Source organism: Salmo trutta, chromosome 37, assembly GCF_901001165.1.
Source record: "Salmo trutta chromosome 37, fSalTru1.1, whole genome shotgun sequence".
NCBI lineage: Eukaryota > Metazoa > Chordata > Actinopteri > Salmoniformes > Salmonidae > Salmo > Salmo trutta.
Window position 1 is genome coordinate 23617880 of NC_042993.1, and position 23463 is coordinate 23641342.

A 23463-nucleotide genomic window follows, 5' to 3' on the forward strand; every position below is an offset into this window, starting at 1 on the left:
CGCTTCCCCATGACATGAAGAGGGCCACGAGTCTATGCACGCCCCAGATCTTGGAGGGCCTCCTGGAAGCAGTGGAGACGCATAAGAACACTCAGGCACTGCTGAGTGGGAGCTGGGACGAGTCGGCGACCCTTCCGAGGGGACGGAAGGACAGCCCCACTGCAGTGTACCCCCAAACCGACAGTTGGCAGGGCCAAAGGACCACAAACCCGTGAAGAGACGGCGGGGTAGGGCCGACCCGCCACCGACGACCCCAGGTAGAGGGAGACCAAAGCAGGTGTTTTGAGTGTGGCGCCCGGGGGCACATTGCCTGGAATTGCCCGGCTCGAGAGGAGTCGATGCCATCAGCTAGCCCCGGAGGCGAGGTGGGTCACGCCGTGAACTATGTCACCTCCTGTTGGGTGTACCACGATTCAACTGCACCCATGGTCCCTGTGAAGGTGGACGGACACGACACGGAAGCGCTATTAGACTCAGGAAGCATGGTTACGCTCGTAACCACGAGCCTGCTGAACCAGGAGACCAAACGGGGTAGGGAGATGTCCATTTCCTGTGTTCACGGGGACACAAAGCGGAATCCCACCGTATGGACCAACATCGTGACGCCACAAGGGAGCTGTCAGATGATGGTGGGTGCAGTACCAGAGCTGCCGGTAACTCTCCTAGTGGGACGGGATTGTCCGCTGTTCGCGGCCCTATGGGGGCACGAATTGAGGAAGAAGGTACGAGCCGGCCAAAGAAGAGAGCGGGGACGACCAATAGCCTGTGCGGCCCGGAAGCAACCGGTTAACCAGCATGTGTCTACGGCTCCGGAGTCGGAGGGGGCGCCGAAACCCGATCCCCCTCCTCGATTTCGAATTGTCCCCCAACTGAGGGGACAATTCGGGACGGCCCAGTAGGAGGATCCGAACTTGAAAGCTGCCGCCGAACAAGTGATAGCGGTGGATGGACAGCTACTTCCGGGGGTGAGTGACTGGCGATACCCCCATTTCCAAATTAAGAATAACCTTTCGTATCAGGTGTCGCGCCAACAAGGGGAACTTTGAGAGGTATTGTTGCTGCCCCGATGGTACGTAGGAACCGTTCTTCAGCTGGCCCACACCCACCTGTTGGGGGGCGCACCTGGGAATGGAGAAGACCCGGGAACGGATCGCCGCCCGGTTCCACTGGCCCGGGATGAGGAGGTCCGTGGAAGACTACTGTCGCAGCTGCCCAGAGTGTCAACTCATTCCCCCGAAAGCACACTTCCAAAACTCTCTGGTCCCCCTGCCAATAATCGGTGTGCCCTTTGTTCGCATTGCCATGGACATAGTGGGAGCCCTGGTAAAGACTGCACGAGGACACAGGTACATCTTCGTAATAGTGGACTATGCTACCCGGTATCCTGAAGCCATTCCCCCTATGGGCGGCAGTGTCCAAGGAAATCGCACGGGAGCTGTTCCACCTCTTTAGCCAGGTGGGCATCCCGAACGAGATCCTGACAGACCAAGGTACGGAGTTTATGTCCAGCCTCATGAAAGAGTTGTGTGCCCTCCTGGATCAAGCAGATCCGGACCTCCGTTTTTCACCCGCAGATGGATGGGCTCGTCGAGCGCTTTAATAAAATGCTCAAACAGATGCTGCGGAAGGTCATCGAGCAGGACGGGAAGAACTGGGACCAGCTACTACCCCACCAAATGCTCTCAATCCGAGAAGTACCCAAATCCTCCACTAGGTTTTCCCCGTTCGAACTCCTCTATGGGAGGAGGCCACGCGGCCTACTGGACCTCGCCAAGGAGGTGTGGGAAGCCCAACCGACCCCCTTACGCAGCGTGGTAGAGCACATGGAGATGATGCAGGAGCGGATGACAGCCATATGGCCAGTCATGAGGGAACATATGGAGAAGGCCCAACGAGCTCAAGCCCAGGTCTACAATTGGGGAGCCCTGCCCCGAGAGGTGGGAGACAGGGTGTTGGTCTTGATCCCCACGGCCGAAAGTAAGTTCCTGGCAGCATGGCACGGACCATACAAGGTGATCGAGAAGCTGGGACCTGTCAATTACCGTGTACGGCAATCGGGAAGACGGAAACCGCGTACGGCAACCGGGAAGACGGAGACCGCAACAGATTTATCACGTGAACCTGTTGAAGAAGTGGCACGAGAGGACAGCCTTGGCCGTGTTATGGTCGGGACCCAGGACGCCAACGGTACCAGTGGAGGTCCCGCGCAATGAGGACCTCGACCCGGCCCAGAAGCAAGAGCTCAGGGAGCTCGTCGATCGGAAAACGGCGGCCTTCTCTGAGATGTCGGGCCGCACGACCCTCATTGAACACCACATCCGTAACCGGCCCGGGGAAACGGTACGAAAGAGGCCATATCGGATTCCGGAGGCCCGAAGGGAGGCCATGAAACAGGAAGTGAAGGCTATGCTCAGGATGGGGGTCATGGAAGAGTCCCACAGTGCATGGTGCAGCCCCATCGTGTTGGTGCCCAAACCGGACAGTAGCCTCCGCTTCTGTAACGATTTCCGAGGGGTGAACGACATCAGTTTGTTCGACGCATATCCCATGCCGAGGGTGGATGAGGTCATCGACCGATTGAGAAAGGCCCGGTACATCAGCACCCTTGACCTGACCAAAGGTTATTGGCAGGTATTACCTGCTAGGTACCCACTTCACCCTGGTCATGGACCATGCTCCCCTGGTCTGGATGGCCAGGGGAAAGGACACGAATTATCGGGTCACCAGGTGGTTCTTGTCCCTTCAACGCTTCTCTCCACTGCTCTTCCTGTGCATGGATGTGTGTGTGGTGCAGACAGTCTGCTTGGCCCAACTCTTCCCTCTCCTCCTCCCCCATCCCCTCATCACCTTGTGGGGTGGAAGCCTGCTCCATGCCGGCCTCCACCTCTTTCTCACCTTCATGTTCCCTGGAAGTCCCCTATGGATGAGCAGCTTCGAGGGGCTCCAGAGCATGGGTGTCCTCTGCTTTCACTGCCCAATCTACATCAGCCTTCTCTGGGCATGTGGCCAGTCCATCCTGGGGCAGCTATGGGGATGGCACTCCTGGCAGGTGGTGGGTGACAAGTTTATATTGCTATAATTGTGTGTGTATTTATATATACCCTTTTTGTTTTAAAAATTGATAAACCAAACAGACTAAAATCACTTGTTTTTCAGCTACTTCAGGGCTACTGCGTAAGTCGTAGCATGGTTGTACTGGACACGCTACGTCTATTCTCTTCTTACCAAGCCCACCAAGGAACCCCAGAAGAAGACTGGGGCCTCTCTAGAGAAACTGATGGGATACATGAAGCCTTATATCATACACTTTGGAGCCATGCTGAGTCTTGTCGTCATCTCTTCCCTTGGTAAGATGGCTATTCCCCACTACACCGGCCGAATGACTGACTTGATTATGATTGAAGACAAGCCTGAAGCCTTCACGGTCATGTCTCTGATTACAGTCATGAGGTATAGTACAGCATATATCAATAATTGGTGATATGATACTTTTGAGTCCTTCCAATTGATGCTCAGTTTGATACTCCTGTTTAATTTTGAGGTCAAGTGTCCTAATCACTTTCATAGGGCATTTATTGTAATGATACTGTAGTAACGTGTTTATTTGTTCTCCTTCTCCCATCTCTACCATTCAGTGCTGTGTGTGTGATCTCATCTACAACATCACCATGAGTCGCATCCACACCTCCATCCTGGGCCTAGTCTTCCAGTCGGTGCTGAAGCAGGAGATCACTTTCTTTGACAAAGCTCAGACAGGTGAGTCACATCTCATTGCAATCTACAGGTAACTGCCTAAATAAATTAAATACCAACATAAAGTGTCTTAATAGGGAGTTGGGCCACCACTAGCCGCCAGAATAGCTTCAATGTGATATGACATAGATTCTACAAGTGTCTGGAACTTTATTGGAGGGATTGACACCATTCTTCCACGAGAAATTGAATAATTTCTTGTTTTGTTGATGGTGGTGGAAAATGCTGTCTTAGGTGCTGCTCCAGAATCCCCCATAATTGTTCAATTGGGTTGAGATCTGGTGACTGAGACACACACACCATTTAAACCCCCTATACTGCTTTGAGACCCCTCTTTCAAAGTCACTGAGATCTCTTCTAGCCATGGTAGCCAAAATAATGGGCAGCTGGACATATTTATACATGACCCTAAGCATGATGGGATGTTCATTGCTTAATTAACTCAGGAACCACACCTGGGTGGAAGCACCTGCTTTCAATATATTATGTATCCCTCATTTACTCAAGTGATTTCTTTATTTTGGCAGTTACCTGTACTTCACCTTTCTTAAATATATTTTTTATACAGTTGCTGGCTTACTAATTGATTATACTAACTGATAAACACATACTGTATGTCCAAAGTGACGTGAAAAGGAGAGTACAGTGAGGGGAAAAAAGTATTTGATCCCCTGCTGATTTTGTACGTTTGCCCACTGACAAAGAAATGATCAGTCTATAATTTTAATGGTAGGTTTATTTGAACAGTGAGAGACAGCATAACAACAAAAAAATCCAGAAAAACACATGTCAAAAATGTTATAAATTAATTTGCATTTTAATGAGGGAAATAAGTATTTGACCCCTCTGCAAAACATGACTTAGTACTTGGTGGCAAAACCCTTGTTGGCAATCACAGAGGTCAGACGTTTCTTGTAGTTGGCCACCAGGTTTGCACACATCTCAGGAGGGATTTTGTCCCACTCCTCTTTGCAGATCTTCTCCAAGTCATTAAGGTTTCGAGGCTGATGTTTGGCAACTCAAACCTTCAGCTCCCTCCACAGATTTTCTATGGGATTAAGGTCTGGAGACTGGCTAGGCCACTCCAGGACCTTAATGTGCTTTTTCTTGAGCCACTCCTTTGTTGCCTTGGCCGTGTGTTTTGGGTCATTGTCATGCTGGAATCCACGACCCATTTTCAATGCCCTGGCTGAGGGAAGGATGTTCTCACCCAAGATTTGACGGTACATGGCCCCGTACATCGTCCCTTTGATGCGGTGAAGTTGTCCTGTCCCCTTAGCAGAAAAACACCCCCAAAGCATAATGTTTCCACCTCCATGTTTGACGGTGGAGATGGTGTTCTTGGGATCATAGGCAGCATTCCTCCTCCTCCAAAGACGGCGAGTTGAGTTGATGCCAATGAGCTCCGTTTTGGTCTCATCTGACCACAACACTTTCACCCAGTTGTCCTCTGAATCATTCAGATGTTCATGTATATGTGCTTTGTTCAACTTTCTATTTGCACTATAGTGTAACTTAAGTATTCTTTATGCCCCAAAAGCATTTAGTATTTATTTTTACATTTATTTTTGTTAAATTGTTCTCCCACATTTGTGTTCTAACTATATAAATAGGGATCCCAAAGAATGTTTTGTTTTCTGTGTACATTGTCTTCAAGGGAGTACAATACAGGAGCCTTTTCTGTTCTGTGTTAATGACAAACATTCAGCTCTCTAAAATAATTTCTTCATTTAGTATCTGAATGTGGGGAAATGGTTACATAATAACAGCATGATGTGTACGTTTTGCAGTTGATCTGTATTATTGTGGGAAACACCTAATGTCATGCTTTAACTTATTCTTTCCTTTGCTACAGGCCTAGATAATGATGCTGAAGGCCAAGCCGAATCGCATACATTGACCACCAGCAATACTGTTAGTGTTTAGAGGGTATTTCCAATGAAGGCAATACGATGCTTAACACAGGCAGTTTCATAACAATTGCAATAGTATAGTTTTAGGTCCACAAACGTACACGCTGCTGGAGCAGCCAGATACTGCAGCAGTAGCAGCACAGACAAGGGGTAACCCACACACATCACAGGGGCTATAAAGCTGAAGCATCCGTTTTAGACCGTTTTCTCACCATGAAATATGTTAATGAGAGGAAGTCCAGTCATGGGAAAAATCACATACACATGGTTAGCAGATGTTATTGCGAGTGTAGCAAAATGCTTGTGCTTCTAGTTCCGACAGTGCAGCAATAACTAACATGTAATCGAACAATTCCACAACAACTACCTAATACACACAAATCTAAGTAAAGGAATGGAATAAAAATATATACATATAAATATATGGATGAGCAATGACAGAGCAGCATAGGCAAGATGCAATAGATGGTATAAAGTACGGTATATACATATGAGATGAGTAATGCCAGATATGTAAACATTAAAGTGCCATTATTATTATTATTACATTTTTTTCACCTTTATTTAACCAGGGAGGCCAGTTGAGAACAAGTTCTCATTTACAACTGCGACCTGGCCAAGATAAAGCAAAGCAGTGCGACACAAACACCAGAGTTACACATGGAATAAACAAACGTACAGTCAATAACACAATAGAACAAAATCTATATACAGTGTGGGCAAATGAGGTAAGATTAGGTAGGTAAGGCAAAAAATAGACCGTAGTGGCGAAGTAATTACAATTTAGCAATTAAACACTGGAGTGATAGATGTGCAGAAGATGAATGTGCAAGTAGAGATACTGGGGTGCAAAGGATCAAAAAAATAAATAACATTGGGATGAGGTAGTTGGATGGGCTATTTACAGATGGACTATGTACAGGTGCAATGATCTGTGAGCTGCTCTGACAGCTGATGCTAAAAGTTAGTGAGGGATATGAGTCTCAGCTTCAGCGGGGCTTTACCTAGCAAAGACTTATAGATGACCTGGAGCCAGTGGGTTTGGCGACAAATATGAAGCGAGGGCCAGCCAACGAGAGCATACAGGTCGCAGTGGTGGGTAGTATATGGGGCTTTGGTGACAAAACGGATGGCACTGTGATAGACTGCATCTAATTTGCTGAGTAAAGTGTTGGAGGCTATTTTGTAAATCACATCACTGAAGTCAATAAAATAATAATAATATAAACAAGTAAAACAAATAATGTTTGTCTGCATGTGCTTGTCCTCTCAAAGTCCCCGCTGATCCATGCCATGTTGTTTAATCTATTTTTTAACCCTTGTGTGGTGTTTGGGTCTGTGTGACCCATTTTCAATGTTTACTAAAAGAAATGATACAATTCATTATTTTTTCTACCTGAGACTCAATGGCCTTGGCTCATTTTCTGTGATAAACATGTAAAATAACACATTTTCATTGAGTGTATGCTGTGCACCCCTCTACACATTTATATTACATTGTGTGGTGTTCAGGTCCACTGGACCCGAGGATAAGTGTAGAAAAGTGTGTTGGTGAAAACAAGTAAAAATGAAACAACAAGGTTTGCTGTGTGCCTTCACAATGTTATTACAATACATTATTGTATTGGGTGGACCACCTTCCCGTGTTTTACAACCCTGGGCCCAACGTTACTGTTGATGAGCAGCTTATGCCCTTCAGACAGTACATACTGTCTAAACCCGCAAAATATGGAATCAAGATCTGGGCTGCTTGTGATGCTGCTTCATCATATGCGTGGAACTTGCAAGGGTATACGGGGAAGCCAGATGGAGGAGCCCCTGAGAAGAACCAAGGGAAGAACCAAGGGATGTGAGTTGTCCTGGATGTGACAAAGGGACTCCGTAGCCACAAGATCACATGCGATAACCTTTTTACTTTGCACAAGCTGGGACAGGAGGTCCTCAAGAGGAAGCTGACGATGGTAGGAACAGTACAAAAAAACAAGCCAGAGCTCCCACCTCAGCTGTTGAATAAATGGAACAGACCTAAGTTTGTGTTCACGGCCAACACGTCCCTAGTGTCCTTCATGCCAAATGAAGGCCAAAATGTGGTACTCATGAGTACGCTGCATAGGGATGTGAGAATCTGTGGCCAGGAACATCAAAAAACAGAAATCCTAATGGATTACAATGCCACAAAAGAAGGGGTGGACAATTTATACAAGCTGGTGACTGGCTACAACTGCAAAATAAGAACCCTACGCTGGCCACTTGTGATATTCTTCAACATCTTGGCGTACAACACGTTTTGTCATCTGGATGGCGTTGAACCCAGATTGGAACAGAGGGAAGCTCCAGAGGAGACAGCTCTTTCTCAAGGAGCTGGGCAAGGCATTGGTAAGACCTCAAATCTAGAGGCAACATATCCCAAGGACCCCAGCTTCTGCAGCCATCATGAGGAGGATTTAGGAGGATGCTGGTGCCCCATCCGCCAAACCCACAGAACCAACATCTCCAATACTGGAAGTAAGTGTGAGTGATGTTGTTGCATGTGTGTGTGTCTGATTCTCCTTCCTTGGCCTGCTGTAACTATATATGTGGGTGAGTGAGATGTTAGTAAAATTCCTGAACTAAGTGTTTTTATCATTCTAGATTGCAGCCGGTAGCAACAAGAAGCGCTGTGATGTGTGTGGACCCAAGAAGGACAGGAAGACACAGTACACATGCATCAAGTGCAAGAAATACATTCACAACACACACAGTAAAACTCTGTCCCTCATGTGGTGTGTAGACCGGCCTTAATTTGTGTTCAATGGGGCTCATTTATCATTTCCATGAAATACTGTATGTAAAATTTGTCCTTCCAATTTGTTCAGTTCAAAGCAATAAACATCAATAGTGATGAAAACCTTGTTTCATTTATATTTGTTCAAGATAAACATGATTTATTCCACCCATGTCTGGATTATATATTTTAAAAACGAATAGTGCTTTTATTGATAAATGTGATCTAGCAGAGGTAAATGGCAAATATTAACCATGTATGCTGTCTATATTGCTTGTAATTGAAATGTCAACATCTAAGTATTAAGTATTTTTACGCAAATGATTATGGCTGTATTGTTTTAAAAACCCAATAATGTTGTGGGTCCATCAGACCTGCAAACATTGGGTGAATAACAAAACCATGAAGGGTTAAAGGTCATTTTGCTGTTAGCTTGAGTAATTGGAGAATGGAAGGGAGTTCCATGCAATACTGGCTCTGTATAACACTGTGCATTGTCGTGAATTTGGTGTCATGTTGGTGGCATGTCTTGTGAGGTATGTATGGGTGTCTGAGCTGAATGTTATTTGATTATGCAGACAATCTGGAATTGGCGTGCTGCTGTTTTGAGCCAGCTGTGGCTTCGCTGCACTTGACCATATTACCGAACACTAATCAAGATAGGACTAGACCAGAGTCTGAACAACTGAACAACTTTTGTGTCAAAAACACAGAACATCGTTTTATAACAGACATACATGTGGAAGACCAGTGGCAAATCATTTTTTTAAATAGAGAAGAGTAACGGCCCAAGGCAACTGCCCTAAGGTACACCGTACTGTGCATATCTGATGCTAGAGAAGCTTCCATTGAAGAATACTCTCTGGGTTCTATTGAATAAATAACTCTCCAACCATGTGCTGGCAGGTGATTTAAAGCCAAAGCAAATTAGTTTCTTCAATAACTATTTATGATCAATAACATCAAAGGCTGCACTGAAATCTAACAATACAGCTCCAACTATCATCTTATTATCCATTTATTTTAAGCAATCATCTGTCATCTGAGACAGTGCAATACAAGTTGAGTTCCCTTCTCTATATGCATGCTGAAAGTCAGTAGTTAACTTGTTCTCTGAAAAATAGCATTGTATTTGGTCAAACACAATTCTCTCAATCAGTTTACTAAGAGCAGGCAGCAAAACTGATTGGGTTATTAGGCAGTGGAATTACTTTAGCTTCCTTCTACACCTGTTGACACACTACTTTAGGCTTTGGCAAAAGATATAGCAAATAGGGGTGGCAATACATTCTGCTACCATTCTCAATAGTTTCCCATCAAGGGTTTCTTTACCCGTTGACTTATCATTTTTTTATTTTACCAGGCAAGTCAGTTAAGAACAAATTCTTATTTTCAATGACAGCCTACTAACAGCAGGTTACATGCCTTGTTCAGGGGCAGAACCAGATTTTTACCTTGTCAGCTCAGGGATTCAATCTTGCAACCTTTCGGTTACTAGTCCAACGCTCTAACCACAAGGCTACCTGCCGCCCCACATCATTATTGATGGATAACAATAGTTTTCCCACCTCTCCCACACTAACTTGACCAAATTCAAAACAGCCATCCTTCTCTTTCATTATTATATATTTTATTTAAAAATATGATGGTTCACTGATCAATATTTTAATTTCACTTCTGAGTTTTCCCACTTTACTAGTGAAACAGTCATTGAAATGACTGGCAAATATCGAAAGGTTTTGTCATAAATGGCCCATCATGTGGGCCTAGTGCTTATCCCTTTTTAATGATGTGAAACAAATTGAGAAATCAAGCTGTCTGAAAAATTTGCCATGTCATGACAAGATGTTGACAACAATGTATTTAAATGTCGGCATCATCATGTTACGGCTGAACTGCCCCAAACTCCCACTGATGTGACAGATTGCATAACTTCCACTTCAAATAAAAAAAACTGAGTTATGCTCCAACCAAGTGACTGAATAAAACCTATAACTGAGGCTGATACAGCCAATGATGTGTGTGTGTATATATAAATCATTGGATACAGCTGATATACCCCACAAGTAAACCTGCCCATAGTAACCCCAAAAGCGGAACGGAAGGAGAATGAAGGTTGGAGGGACAATACATTATGTGCCAGTGTGCCTAAAAGGCTGGAGATTTTCTGGCTATTTTAGCTAGCTACCGTTAGCTACTTGGGGCTAACCATTAGGAAATAGTACCCAGTCATGACATGAGGAAGACCTACCACCGGTAATAATTGTTTTGTATTTATAATTCAGAGTAGCTCTTAATAAGCATTCGGTTTCGTAAACGTAAAGATGATAACGATTATATAAACAAAACATCTGTTTTTATCTAACTAGCTAGACTAGCCGCCTGAAGCTAAAGGGACAGGATGTTCTTCTTGCAGGGTGTGGCATGTTACATTACAGACAGCGTGGATAGCCAAACATAATCTAGCACCTATGCGGAGTAGCCAATCTGAAGCAAGTATTACGAGAAACCCCAACAGGAATTGCACGAAAACGCCACGTGATATGTTTATAAAGCGGCAGGCGGTAGCTTTTCGGCGCCATTTCATTGTAGAACTGTTCGGCGTTTATTTGGTGGAAACATAACAGTGGACAAATTTGGAACATAAAAAGAATCCGGATCCATCCTGATGGAAACGGCCGTTAACCCGCCCCTTGACAGGTACCTTTAGGAACATTGTACCTTCAGGCTCGGGTCGGAACTGATTTTGCAGGCTTGAAAATTAACACGAATCGGGACTGAATGGCTAAACCTAGTTAGCTAGTAGTCACTGTCGGTGCATCAGCTAGCTAACTAGTCTTTTCTCAACTCTGACACGAACCAATGAAAATATTCCGTTAGCTAGTAAGATGTAAATATAGAGATTTTTGTTCCTAACATCCACTTCGATAGTTAACTATACAGTGAGGTTGGATATTGACTTATTGTGTGGGTCAGCCTACTCAATAACTTATTGCTGGGGGATTGTTTAAAATTGGCTGTGGTGATGAAACGCTTCATTGAGCGGCACTGCGCCACCGCCATTTTCTTGCTATAAATCTTAATGACAGAGAAATAAACCGAGCTAGGGCCGCAGATGTGCAATTTATTTGTAGCTTATTCAGTTGTCCTAACCCGGTTGTTTACTTTCTGATGTTCGCCAGCAAACGTTAGCGTCATGGCTAACTAGCTTGGTAGCTAGCTGGATTCAGTTGTTTACGAACGATGCGATGGTTCCAAGCTAGCCAGTTAAGTTGGCGTTTCCACAAATGGGGTCTCACATAAACAAGCTAGTAACACGAGGAGCTGATTGGATAGTTGTGCAAGGGTTTGAGTCACAGGAGTTGAGGGTTTTGACTGACGATCCTGAGGGTCTGTTTTGGCGTCGGTGTGTTTACACACACTCAAAAAAGGCGGGGCGGCGACACTGACCACACGCAATGACTATAAATAAGCGCGGAAGCCTCTCCTCTGCCGGCTGAAATGATTGCCACAGTTAAGAATGAAAGCATATCACAATCTAACTAGCTAATGCATTTGATTATTGCCTATTACCGGTTAACACCCACAAATCAAAGTGAATTCAACGAAAATACTTGGGAGATTAGGCTAAGTATAACAAACACTCAGAGAGAGCAGTAAACTGGTCAACATACTGTAATGAAACTGGCAGGGAGTCCAGCGCGCTATCGACTGTGCAAAAGCATGCTCAAGCGGCAGTCGATATCCGCGCTTATAAACCCAGGTCGTTACACTACTCCCTCCTTTCAAAGAGCGCGTCCTCACGCTTGCTTGCGACTCTACGTCTTATAGGAACGCGCTCACTGGCCAAGCATACGCACTGTCGTGGATGCAAGGTCTGAATCACTTCTGATACCAATGGAACGACACAGGCAGGGAGCAGGCCTCGAACCCTCTACCTTCTAGCCAGAAGTCCAGCACGCTATAGACTGTGCCCCAAAAGCATGCTTAAGCGGTAGTCGATATCCGTGGCACAGTCGATAGCGCGCTGGGCTAGAAGGTCGAGGGTTCGAGACCTACTCCCTGCCTGTTTCATTACAGCATGCTTGAGCCGCAGAGTCGATATCTGAGCTTATAAACCCAGGGTCGTTACAATACTATCAGTCTTTTTCCCGGGTTATTAAGGAATAATAGTATTAATGCATTGCCAGATCTTTCTCTTTTCTTCAAACATTTAACTTAACAAGGCTGTGTTGGGGTGTGTGTAAGTCCTGAGATGGAAAATCAGCTCATGAGCTTTCCTTCCCTTTGTGTGTCAGTGGGATGGCATGTGCGTGCTGTGTGAACCCTGGGTGACCTGGGATAAAATTGTCAATCTGGTCCACACAGTACAAAAGATGGAAGTGAATAGAGGGAGAACCTGCATGTTGTCACTATTCCATCAATGAATGCAGGTTTAGCTGCCCGAGGGATTTCCCATCCAGTGATCTGGGTTTCCGTGGCTGTACCAAAAGTGGCAGCCTATTGATAGAATCCTCATTGCATTGGTGAGGGAGCAGATGGCAAAGGGCCTGTGTTGGCGAAGGGTTCCTTCCTAATGCTTTCCTGCTTGAATTGTGTAGCCTGCACCTAGAAGTTTGTCATCATGAAGGTTGGCTTACTGTGCTTACAATGCACAATTAGTTGACTGTATTGACACTGACTGTAGGGCAATGATGAAGTATCGCAAAGATCAAGCACATTGTAGCATACTACTTTTGAAATGCCAGAGCTGAGGGATAACTCATTCATATGCTAAAATGTTCTGCTCAAATGTATTTCTCCCCTCATACATCCCCTTCTGTCTTCCCACCGCCTGTCCTGTCTATCCCACTACTTCAACCTCTCCCACCCTCTGTTCCTCTCTCCTGGTCAACAGCTCTCTGGGAGTGGTGGGGCTGTCTGGCGGCGGGATGGAGCACCATGCCTCGGGCCCAGGCAAGCGCATGCGGAAGCCCTCGCTGCTGTATGAAGGCTTCGAGAGCCCCCAGCTGCCGCATGCGCCGCCCCCTCCCCCGATCCAGCCCCCCGTCAGGGACCCCGGGCGGCAGGGCTGCATGACCAACCAGCTGCAGTTCCTCCAGAAGGCTATGATCAAGTCCCTGTGGAGGCACCATTTTGCCTGGCCCTTCCATGAGCCAGTGGATGCCTTCAGACTCAACCTCCCAGTGAGTTACACTGTTTGTTTATAAACAAGTGTAGAGATTAGTGGTCACCAACACTGGTCCTAGAGAGCCATAGGGGTTGCAAGCTTTTACAACCCACCACCATGTAGGCCTACACCTATGAGCGTTTGTACATAGTTTACATCCTCGTCACACCACCTTTCAACAGTCATTACTCTTTTTCTTTATTCTGTTCTTTCTTGCTCTACTAGGATTATCACAAGATCATCAAGCAGCCCATGGACATGGGAACCATCAAGAAGCGGCTGGAGAACAACTACTACCGCAGCGCCAGTGAGTGCATGCAGGACTTCAACACCATGTTCACCAACTGCTACATCTATAACAAGGTATGGCCAAAATATTTACATGTGTAGGTCAGGCTAATGCATCAATGACAACAGACCTAATATATTTCTCTAATTTATCACAAGGCCTTTCCATATTCACAGCAGCTGTATCTGTTTTAACTGGATGTTGATTATAAAGTGCATGTGGCCTCTTCTCTCCCAGCCCACAGATGACATTGTGCTGATGGCCCAGTCCCTGGAGAAGGTGTTCCTGCAGAAGGTGGCCCAGATGCCCCAGGAGGAGATTGAGCTGCCCCCTCCTGCCCCCAGGGGCAAACCGGGCAAGCCAGGCAAAGGAGGCCGCAAGTCCAACGGTGAGTCACTCTGGAGAATGTGGTGGGGAAAAGCAGGCAAGAGCAATGTTCAACGACGAGTTGGTGGATGTACTGTGTATGTTTGGTTAAAGATGAGTTGGTGGATGTACTGTACATATTTGGCTAAAGATGAGTTGGAACAACCTGTTTAACGTGTAGTGCACTGTACATCTTTGGCTATAATATTCTTGGTAGTATTATCACTATGGGTGTGTTCTTGAGCCTGATTTTTCTCTGCCCATCTTTCAGCATCGAAAGCTCACCAGGTCCCTGCGGTGTCCCAGTCAGCATACTCCCGCTCCTCCTCTGACACGGGTGACTCAGACACCCCTCATCAGACCATGCTGCCCAAGAGTCTGCCCCCCACACAGCTGCTGAGCCTGCCCCCCACACTGCCCACCTCCAAGGTACCTCACCACACTTCACTCAAGATGCTAAGACCTGAATAGGAACTTGCTATAGTACTGTACATTGTATTGATGCTACACACTTGTTGCTGCTGCCTTCACACTGTATATTGGCTACAGAATACCATACTATAACTCTTTTCTCTCCCTGTGCAGAAGAAGGGAGTGAAACGGAAGGCGGACACCACCACTCCCTCCACCATGATGACCATGCCCCTGGCCGTAGGAGGGGGTCGGATGGTGGGCCTTGGGAAAGGAGGTCACGGGCAAGGCCTGAGCCATGACCCCTCCACCCTCTCCCTCACCTCCCTGGGGGACATGGACCCCCCTCCCAGCCTGGTTAGAGGACCCATGGGCCCAGGAGGCCCAGTTCTGCTCCAGCCCATGATGGCCGGAGGCGGGAAGACCCTGGCTCGGCGTGGTGGCAGTGGACGCCCCATCAAGCCCCCCAAGAAAGACCTGCCGGACTCTGTGCAGCCCAAGGCGCCACGGCGGGCCAAGCTGAGTCAACAGCTGCGTTACTGTAGCAGCGTGCTGAAGGATCTGCTGTCCAAGAAACACGCGGCCTACGCCTGGCCCTTCTACAAGCCCGTGGACGCCTCGGCCCTGGGCCTGCACGACTACCACGACATCATCAAGTGCCCCATGGACCTCAGCAACATCAAGGTCAGCTTGCAAGATAGATGTCGCACTGCCTTGACTCAATGAGAACTGAATGTGGCTGAAATGCACAGTTCATGGATTATTACCTTCTCAGATTTGTTTTGTGTGGATATCTGTCACAGTATGAAACTAAGGAGGCTTATCCCTATCTGGAGTCCTCTCCTTTATCTGTTGGAGTTTAAAACAGTCTTTTCTCTCTCCTATCTTTCTCTCAGAGGAAGATGGACAGTCGGGAGTACAGGGATTCGCAGCAGTTTTCCGCTGACGTCCGACTCATGTTCTCCAACTGCTACAAATACAACCCCCCCGACCATGACGTAGTGGGCATGGCCCGCAAGCTGCAGGTGAGCTCGGTTCTGTCACCACAATTCACCCTGGAACCCTTAGTTCACCTTTGTTGCTTGACCTCTGTCCACTGCATGCTCAGGGGGTTTTACTTGCAATGACTTCGATATGTGGTAGTCTACCTTGGCAGAAGGCAATGACTGCAAGTCACTGGATAAGTCTACTTAATGACTAATCTATAAATTGTTTTGGTCTCCATTTCTCTGTTCTGTCCCTACAACTTTGTTTCTTGTGATAACTGTTATTATTGTGTAACAAAACAAAAGGGACATGATCCACAATTAAGTAAAAAACAAGCTCACTCACTCCGTTTGTCCATCTGTCCATCCAGGACGTGTTTGAGTTCCGCTTCGCCAAGATGCCCGACGAGCCCCTCCAGCAGGCTCCTCCCAAGTCCCGTGGCATGGGCGGCGGCATGGGCACTCACGCTCACGGCGGCGGTGACTCCTCGTCTTCTTCCTCGTCGTCATCGTCCTCCTCCTCCTCGTCGGAGAGCGAGCCCAGCAGCGAGAGCGAGAGCAGCGAGGACAGCGAGGAGGAGCGAGCACACCGCCTGGCCGAGTTACAGGACCAGGTGTGTACACAGGTAGACTCAACCCCCCCGTTCACCGAACACACTGCACCACACACACCGAACACAGGTCAGTTTTTATCTACACATCACAAGCACAGACTGCATCAAGAGTTTTAGATTTCTCTCCAACACAGGTTTTTCTAATATTCAGACAAATCCATGCTAGTATGCATAGTTTCACTCATTTGGTATACAAGTACTCTCTGTGTTCAAACATGTATTTTCACAAGCCTGCTATTTGCTGTATTTTCTCACTGTTACACTCTATGGTAGGCCGTCATTGTAAATAAGAATTTGTTCTTAACTGACTTGCCTAGTTAAATAAAGGTTAAATAAAATATCACAGTATTCCTTCATGATCTAGCCATATAAGTGACGTGTGTTTGTCCAGTTGAACACTCCACCTCTGGTCTGCCCCCCGGTCACAGCTCCGAGCCGTACACGAGCAGCTGGCAGCCCTCTCCCAGGGCCCAATCGTCAAGAACAAGAAGAAGAGGGAGAAGAAAGACAAGAAGGAGAAAAAGAAGAAGAAGAAGCCAGAGAAGCGAAGCCGAGGACGCCCCAGCGCGGCGGTAGGGGGTGAGGACTGGGAGATGCTGACGGCCAAGCCGGTGAGGACTACGAAGAGTAAATCCAGTAGCAGGAGCTCAGCTCCCGCATCCTCACAGGGCAAGAGAGGCCCTGGCAAGAAGAAGGGCAGCAAGTAAGCACACACTGACCCCAAACACGACCTTTCTCTTTGCTTTTACTCAACCTTTCCATCGGTTATCCATGTCTTCTTTCTTCTATCTTGCTTGTTTCAGTCTCATTTTGTAGACTTTCACATTGCTTCCTCTTCCACCTTTTCTGTTTCTTCGCTTCGCTTTTTTAAAGTTTCTTACACTATTTTCTACTTCCTCTCTTTCATCACAATCCAATTTCCAACTTGACCTGCATGTGTCTCTAGAAACTGCAGTGAGGTTGCAGAGTACAGATTATTGTATGGGGCAGTATATCAAGTTCATTTTGATAAGAGATGAATATGTAATGAATTGAAGGTGATTTGTTGATGTAAAAATGTAAATGTGTCAATGTAGGTTGTCATATTTGGGGTGGGGTCAAGAGAAATGATTTCAAAAAATGTATAATTGGGTCCCCACAAGTTTGGGCGTGAAAAAAATGGGCTCCGTGCTGGAAAAGTTTGCATACAATTTCTGTAGTACTACTGCACGGCCTCTAACAGCTTCCCTCTCCCTAGAAACACCAAAAAGTCCCAGGCTGCTACCATGCCCTACTACGCCCCGCCTGCCTTCTCCATGCTGCCCCACTATGACTCCGAGGAGGAGGAGGAGACGTCTCCCATGTCGTACGACGAGAAGCGCCAGCTGAGCCTGGACATCAACAAGCTGCCTGGCGAAAAGCTGGGCCGCGTCGTCCACATCATCCAGTCCCGCGAGCCCTCGCTGCGTGACACCAACCCCGAGGAGATCGAGATCGACTTTGAGACGCTCAAGCCGTCGACGCTGCGCGAGCTGGAGCGCTACGTCATGACGTGCCTGAGGAAGAAGCCCCGTAAGCCCTATGGTGAGGGGGAACAAATAGCGATTGCTAATGCTAGCTGTGGTTAGCTAGTATGGTGTGAATGGGAATGCATCATTTTGTCACTGCAGACACTTGCTAATGCCTTGTTATGCTACAAAGAACTGATGCTACAAGCTGGTGCTGTGGTGATAAAATGCTACATGCTAGCGCTCTGGTTGACTAATACCATACAAATGGAACCAGTCTTTCACTATGGAATGTTTGGATATGTATGTGTGGGCTGAGTATATAACCTTGAACCGGTCTTCCTGTCTGTGTGTAACAGTGAAGAAAGGGGGCCCCGGCAAGTCCAGAGAGGAACTGGCCCTGGAGAAGAAGAGTGAGCTGGAGAGGAGGTTGCAGGATGTCAGCGGACAGCTTAACTCTGGCAAGAAACCCCAGAAACCCAAGGGTGAGATCCACACGCACATAGACACACAGAACTGCTGTTGCACATGTAGCATTGAGATACATGCAAAGACTTACCCCCTTTGTCTCTCTTGCAGCGGAGAAGCTCAGTGGCGTGGAGCCTCACGCCCAGCCCTCCCGCCTCAGCGGCAGCAGCTCCAGCTCAGACTCTTCCTCCTCCTCGTCATCCTCCTCCTCTGACACCAGTGAATCAGACTCGGGTTGATGAGACAGTGGGAGAGGGAGGGAACCCCCGTCGAGCTCAGGGACATGCGGCAGCCCCAGGACGAAGTCTCCTGGGACAGTCAAGGGAGGGAAAAAGAGTGCCCCTCCCTCGAAAGGCACCCCAGCACGAACACTCCAAGATGAATGATGATGGTGGGATTTGTGTGCAGGGTAGAGGACGCGTGAAGGTCACTAAGGATACTGAAGACCAGAAACATAGAGTTCAGCCAGGTTTAACAACAGCTGCCATGTTAGAGCCTTTATTCTCGAAATGTTGGTAATGTAACAATACGAGAGCGCCTCTGACAGTTCCCTATGAAATGACCATTCAGGATAATGTATATCCAAGTCTTTACTGTGTTTTGGTGTCAACAAATTGCATATCTGCTTTCACTGGACATCTTCATAGCTTTTGAAACTATCAGAAATAAACAGCGCCGAAGCGTCAATTATCACTTACAATGGCTATGGAGGAGGAAGTGGCACTCTCGGAATGTTCAGACAGAAACCGCGTCGGACCAACTCTCTGACTCTGCTCAAGACCCCCAGAACAAATGCCTTGTTATCCCTCTCCTCCCTGTGTAAATACTTGTACAATTTATCTACGTTTCTTTTATAAAGAAGAATTTTATGGCGATCCCCCAAAGAGGGAGACTGAGGAGTAGTGAAAGGATGTGGAGAGATTTGCCCAGCCCCATGTTGGACACTTCTTGATGTGCAATCATAGATTGATAAGAACTGAATGGGTATAAGCAGTATGGCAGAAACCCCACTTGCCCTCCCAGAAAGCTATGTGGAGTGAGCATTGTAATGCTTACACTTATCTGTTCTCTCACTACGAGGCCGTCACTGTCTAGTGGTTGATTTTCAGATCTGGTAGTTATGTCTTTTCTGTCAAGTTTTGTAGCTGCAGTTCACGAGTCAGTACTTTTTGTTGTTGCTTTCTGTGTTTCATTTTACATCTGTTCTTACTGCTAACAGACCAACATTCAGCTGGACATAAAGTTCAGAGGCAGGAGAGTTTTATTTCCATTCCATATGTTCCTCTTAAGAGATCTAACTACAGAAACTCTTTTTCTTGACAGTGAGATTTGTCATACATGTATGGCACTTACCATTAAGAAACAGCCCAGTTGTCATTTCTCAGGAAAGGAGTAGGTTTCTTGATGGTGACACTGCAGTCTTAATCACAGCAGTCATAGAAACTGATCGGTCTGCAATTCTGTTTGTGCTTAAAGGAAAATTCCACTCAATCATTTGGTATTTGTTTTGTTAGTCCACTATTGATACAGTTCCACAATGTTTTGCATGTCAGCCATCAAGTTTTCAACATAGAACTTTAAAAATACAGAAAGTGTCACAGTATGATGCGCTTTGTAAGCTAACCGGTGGTTAGATGTTAAATCACCGTGAATACAAGAGCAGACATCCTACGTTGAAGTTTGGACCAAGAGATACACCAGATGAGATGTATAGAAGCTAGGCTGTTAGATCTCTTTAAGGAAAGTGTGTATATAGATGTATAGTACTGTATTTCAGTGGTCAAATGATCATGTTTCTTTCTACCAGTGAGTCTATTTTCCTGTCTTGCTTTTCTTTTATACTCTATATTTATCCTCTACTTAGTCATGCTTTATTATTCCAGAACATGTCCTGAACATTGTTTTGCCTCCTGGTTGACTGGATTGCTGCTCAGAAGCATGCCAGTCATTTGAAAACTGTATATATTAAAATGAGACCTTCTATAAAGCTTTTTCTATTTGTTTGTAATATGTATACACAGTACACCCCTATTTATACAGTGCCTATGGAAAGTATTCGGACCCCTTGACCTTTTGCACATTTTGTTACGTTAGCATTGTTTGAAAATTGATGAGGAAAACTATTTAATCAATCTACACACAATACCCCATAATGACAAGGCAAAAACAGCTTTTTAGAAATATTTGCTAATTTATAATTTTAAAATGTCACATTTACATAAGTATTCAGACCCTTTACTCAGTACTTTGAAGCACCTTTGGCAATGAATACAGTCGAGTCTTATTGGGTATGACGCTACAAGCTTAGCACACCTGTATTTTGAGTTTTTCCCTATTCTTTGCAGATCCTCAAGTTCTGTTAGGTTGGATGTGGAGCGTTGCTGCACAGCTATTTTCAGGTCTCCAGAGATGTTCGATCGGGTTCAAGTCCAGGCTCTTGCTGGGCCACTTCAGGGCATTGAGACTTGTCCTGAAGCCAGTCCTGCGTTGTCTTGGCTGTATGCTTAGGGTCGTTGTCCTGTTGGAAGGTGAACCTTTGCCCCAGTCTGAGGTCCAGAGTGCTCTGGAGCAGGTTTTCATCCAGGAACTCTGTACTTTGATCTTTGCCTTGATCCTAACTAGTGTCCCATTCCCTGCCGCTGAAAAACATCCCCAAAGCATGATGCTGCCACCACCATGCTTCACCGTATGGATGGTGCCCGTTTCCTCCAGATGTGATACTTGGCATTCAGGCCAAAGAGTTCAATCTTAGTGTCATCAGACCAGAGAATCTGGTTTCTTATGGTCAGTCTTTAGGTGCCTTTTGGCAAACTCCAAGCAGGCTGTTATGTACCTTTTACTGATGAGTGGCTTCCATCTGGCCTGATTGTTGGAGTGCTGCAGAGATGGTTGTACTTCTGGAAGGTTCTCCCATCTCAACAGAGGAGCTCTAGAGTTCTGTCAGAGTGACCTTTGGGATCTTGGTCACATCCTTGACCACGCACGGCTATTCTCCCCTTGATTGTTCAGTTTGGCCGGGCGGCCAGCTCTAGTTAGAGCCTTGATGGTTCCAAACTTCTTCCATGTAAGAATGATGGAGGGCACTGTTGTGGACCTTCAATGCTGCATATTTCTTTTTGTTACTCTCCCCCATATCTGTGCCTCGACACAATCCTGTCTCGAAGCTCTACGGACAATTCCTTCGACCTCATGGCTTGGTTTTTGCTCTGACATGCACTGTCAACTGTGGGACCTTATATAGACAGGTGTGCTTTTCTAAATCATGTCCAATCAATTGAATTTACCACAGGTGGACTCCAAATCAAGTTGTAGAAACATCAAGGATGATCAGTGGAAACAGAATGCACCTGAGCTCAATTTCGAGTCTCATAGCAAAGGGTCTGAATACTTACGTAAATAAGGTATATCTGTTTCTCATGGTCTGAGAGTCGCTAAGGGCCTTTTGGCAATCGGGCTGTCATGTGGCTTCTGTCTGGCCACTCGACCATAAAGGCCTGATTGGTGGAGTGCTGCAGAGATGGTTGTCCTTCTGGAAGGTTCTCCCATCTCCACAGACAAACTCTAGAGCGCTGTCAGAGTGACCATCGGGTTCTGACCAAGGCCCGTCTTCCCTGAATGCTCAGTTGACCGGGCAGCCAGCTCTAAGAAGAGTCATGGTGGTTCCAAACTTCTTTCATTTAAAAACGAGGGAAGCCACTGTGTTCTTGGGGACCTTCAATGCTGTAGAAATGTTTTGGTACCCTTCCCCAGATCTGTGCCTCGACACAATCCTGTCTCGGAGCTCTACAGACAATTCCTCCGACCTCATGGCTTGGTTTTTGCTCTGACATGCACTGTCAACTGTGGGACCTTATATAGACAGGTGTGCTTTTCTAAATCATGTCCAATAAATTGAATGTACCACAGGTGGACTCCAAATCAAGGAGTAGAAACATCTCAAGGATGATCAATGGAAGCAGGATGCACCTGAGCTCAATTTTGAGTCTCATAGCAAAGGGTCTGAATACTTATGTAAATAAGGTATTTTTTTATTTTATACATTTGGTAAAATTGATAAACCTCTTTTTGCTTTGTCATTATGAGGTATTGTGTGTAGATTGTTGAGGATTATAAAAAAATATATATTTTAGAATAAGGCTGTAACCTAACAAAATTGGGAAAAAGTCAAGGGGTCTGAATACTTTCCAAATCAGCTGTGTGTGTGTGTGTGTGTATATATATATATATATACACACACCGAATAGAAATTTTAATGCAACAATTTCTAAGATTTTACTGAGTTACAGTTCATATAAGGGAGTCAGTCAATTGAAAATCAGTCAATTTAAATAAATTAGGCCCTAGCCTATGGAGTTCACTGGGAATACAGATATGCATATGTTGGTATGGGTCAGAAAACCAGTCCGTATCTGGTGTGTCCACCAATTTGCCTCATGGCGCGTTTTCAGGCTGTTGATTGTGGCCTGTGGAATGTTGTCCCACTCCTCTTCAATGTCTGTGTGAAGTTTCTGGATACTGGTGGGAACTGGAACACGCTGTTGTACACGTCGATCCAGAGCATCCCAAACATGCTTAATGGGTGACATCTGGTGAGTATGCAGGCCATGGAAGAACTGGGTCATTTCCAGCTTCCAGAAATGATGTACAGAACCTTGCGACATGGGACTGTGCATTATCATGCTGAAAACAGGAGGTGATGGCGTTGGATGAATGGAAGGACAAAGGGCCTCGGGATCTCGTCGCGGTATCTCTATCAGTGGAGGCTGCTGAGGGGAGACAGCTCATAATAATTAGCGGAACTGAAAAAATGGCATCAAACAGCTGGAAACCATGTGTTTGGTGTATTCGATACCGTTCCACTGATTCCGCTCCAGTCATTACCACGAGCCCGTCCTCCCCAATTAAGGTGCCACCAACCTCCTGTGCTGTGCATTCAAATTGCTATTGATAAAATGCAATTGTGTTCGTTATCCGTAGCTTATGACTGGCCATACCGTAACCCCACTGCCACCACGGGGCACTCTTTTCACAACAACAAACCGCTCGCCCACACAACACCATGCATGCTGTCTGCCTGGTACAGTTGAAACTGGGATTAATCCGTGAAGAAGACACTTCTCCAGCGTGCCAGTGGCCATCGAAGGTGAACATTTGCCCACTGAAGTCGGTGACGAGGCCAAACTGCAGTCAGGTCAAGACCCTGGTGAGGACAACGAGCACGCAGACGAGCTTACCTGAGAAG

At 46.3% G+C, this 23463-nt stretch overlaps 1 protein-coding gene across 3 annotated transcripts; it reads left to right on the forward strand.

The window, feature by feature from the left end:
• The first annotated feature begins 10489 nt into the window (after positions 1-10489).
• LOC115176914 (bromodomain-containing protein 2) lies at positions 10490-20208 on the forward strand. Of its 3 annotated transcripts, none has more exons than XM_029737305.1 (12): positions 10490-10686; positions 13328-13616; positions 13826-13963; positions 14127-14277; positions 14527-14684; positions 14841-15350; positions 15563-15691; positions 16024-16278; positions 16695-16969; positions 17504-17829; positions 18113-18238; positions 18333-20208. In XM_029737305.1, exons 1-12 carry the CDS (start codon positions 10667-10669, stop codon positions 18458-18460), a joined length of 2505 nt encoding a protein of 834 aa, XP_029593165.1. In that variant the 5' UTR covers positions 10490-10666; the 3' UTR covers positions 18461-20208. The 3 variants fall into 3 exon arrangements, with proteins under 3 accessions (XP_029593165.1, XP_029593166.1, XP_029593163.1); XM_029737306.1 differs by lacking the exon at positions 10490-10686 and adding an exon at positions 10973-11130 and having other exon boundaries at positions 16024-16266; XM_029737303.1 differs by lacking the exon at positions 10490-10686 and adding an exon at positions 10979-11130.
• The last annotated feature ends 3255 nt before the right edge of the window (positions 20209-23463 follow it).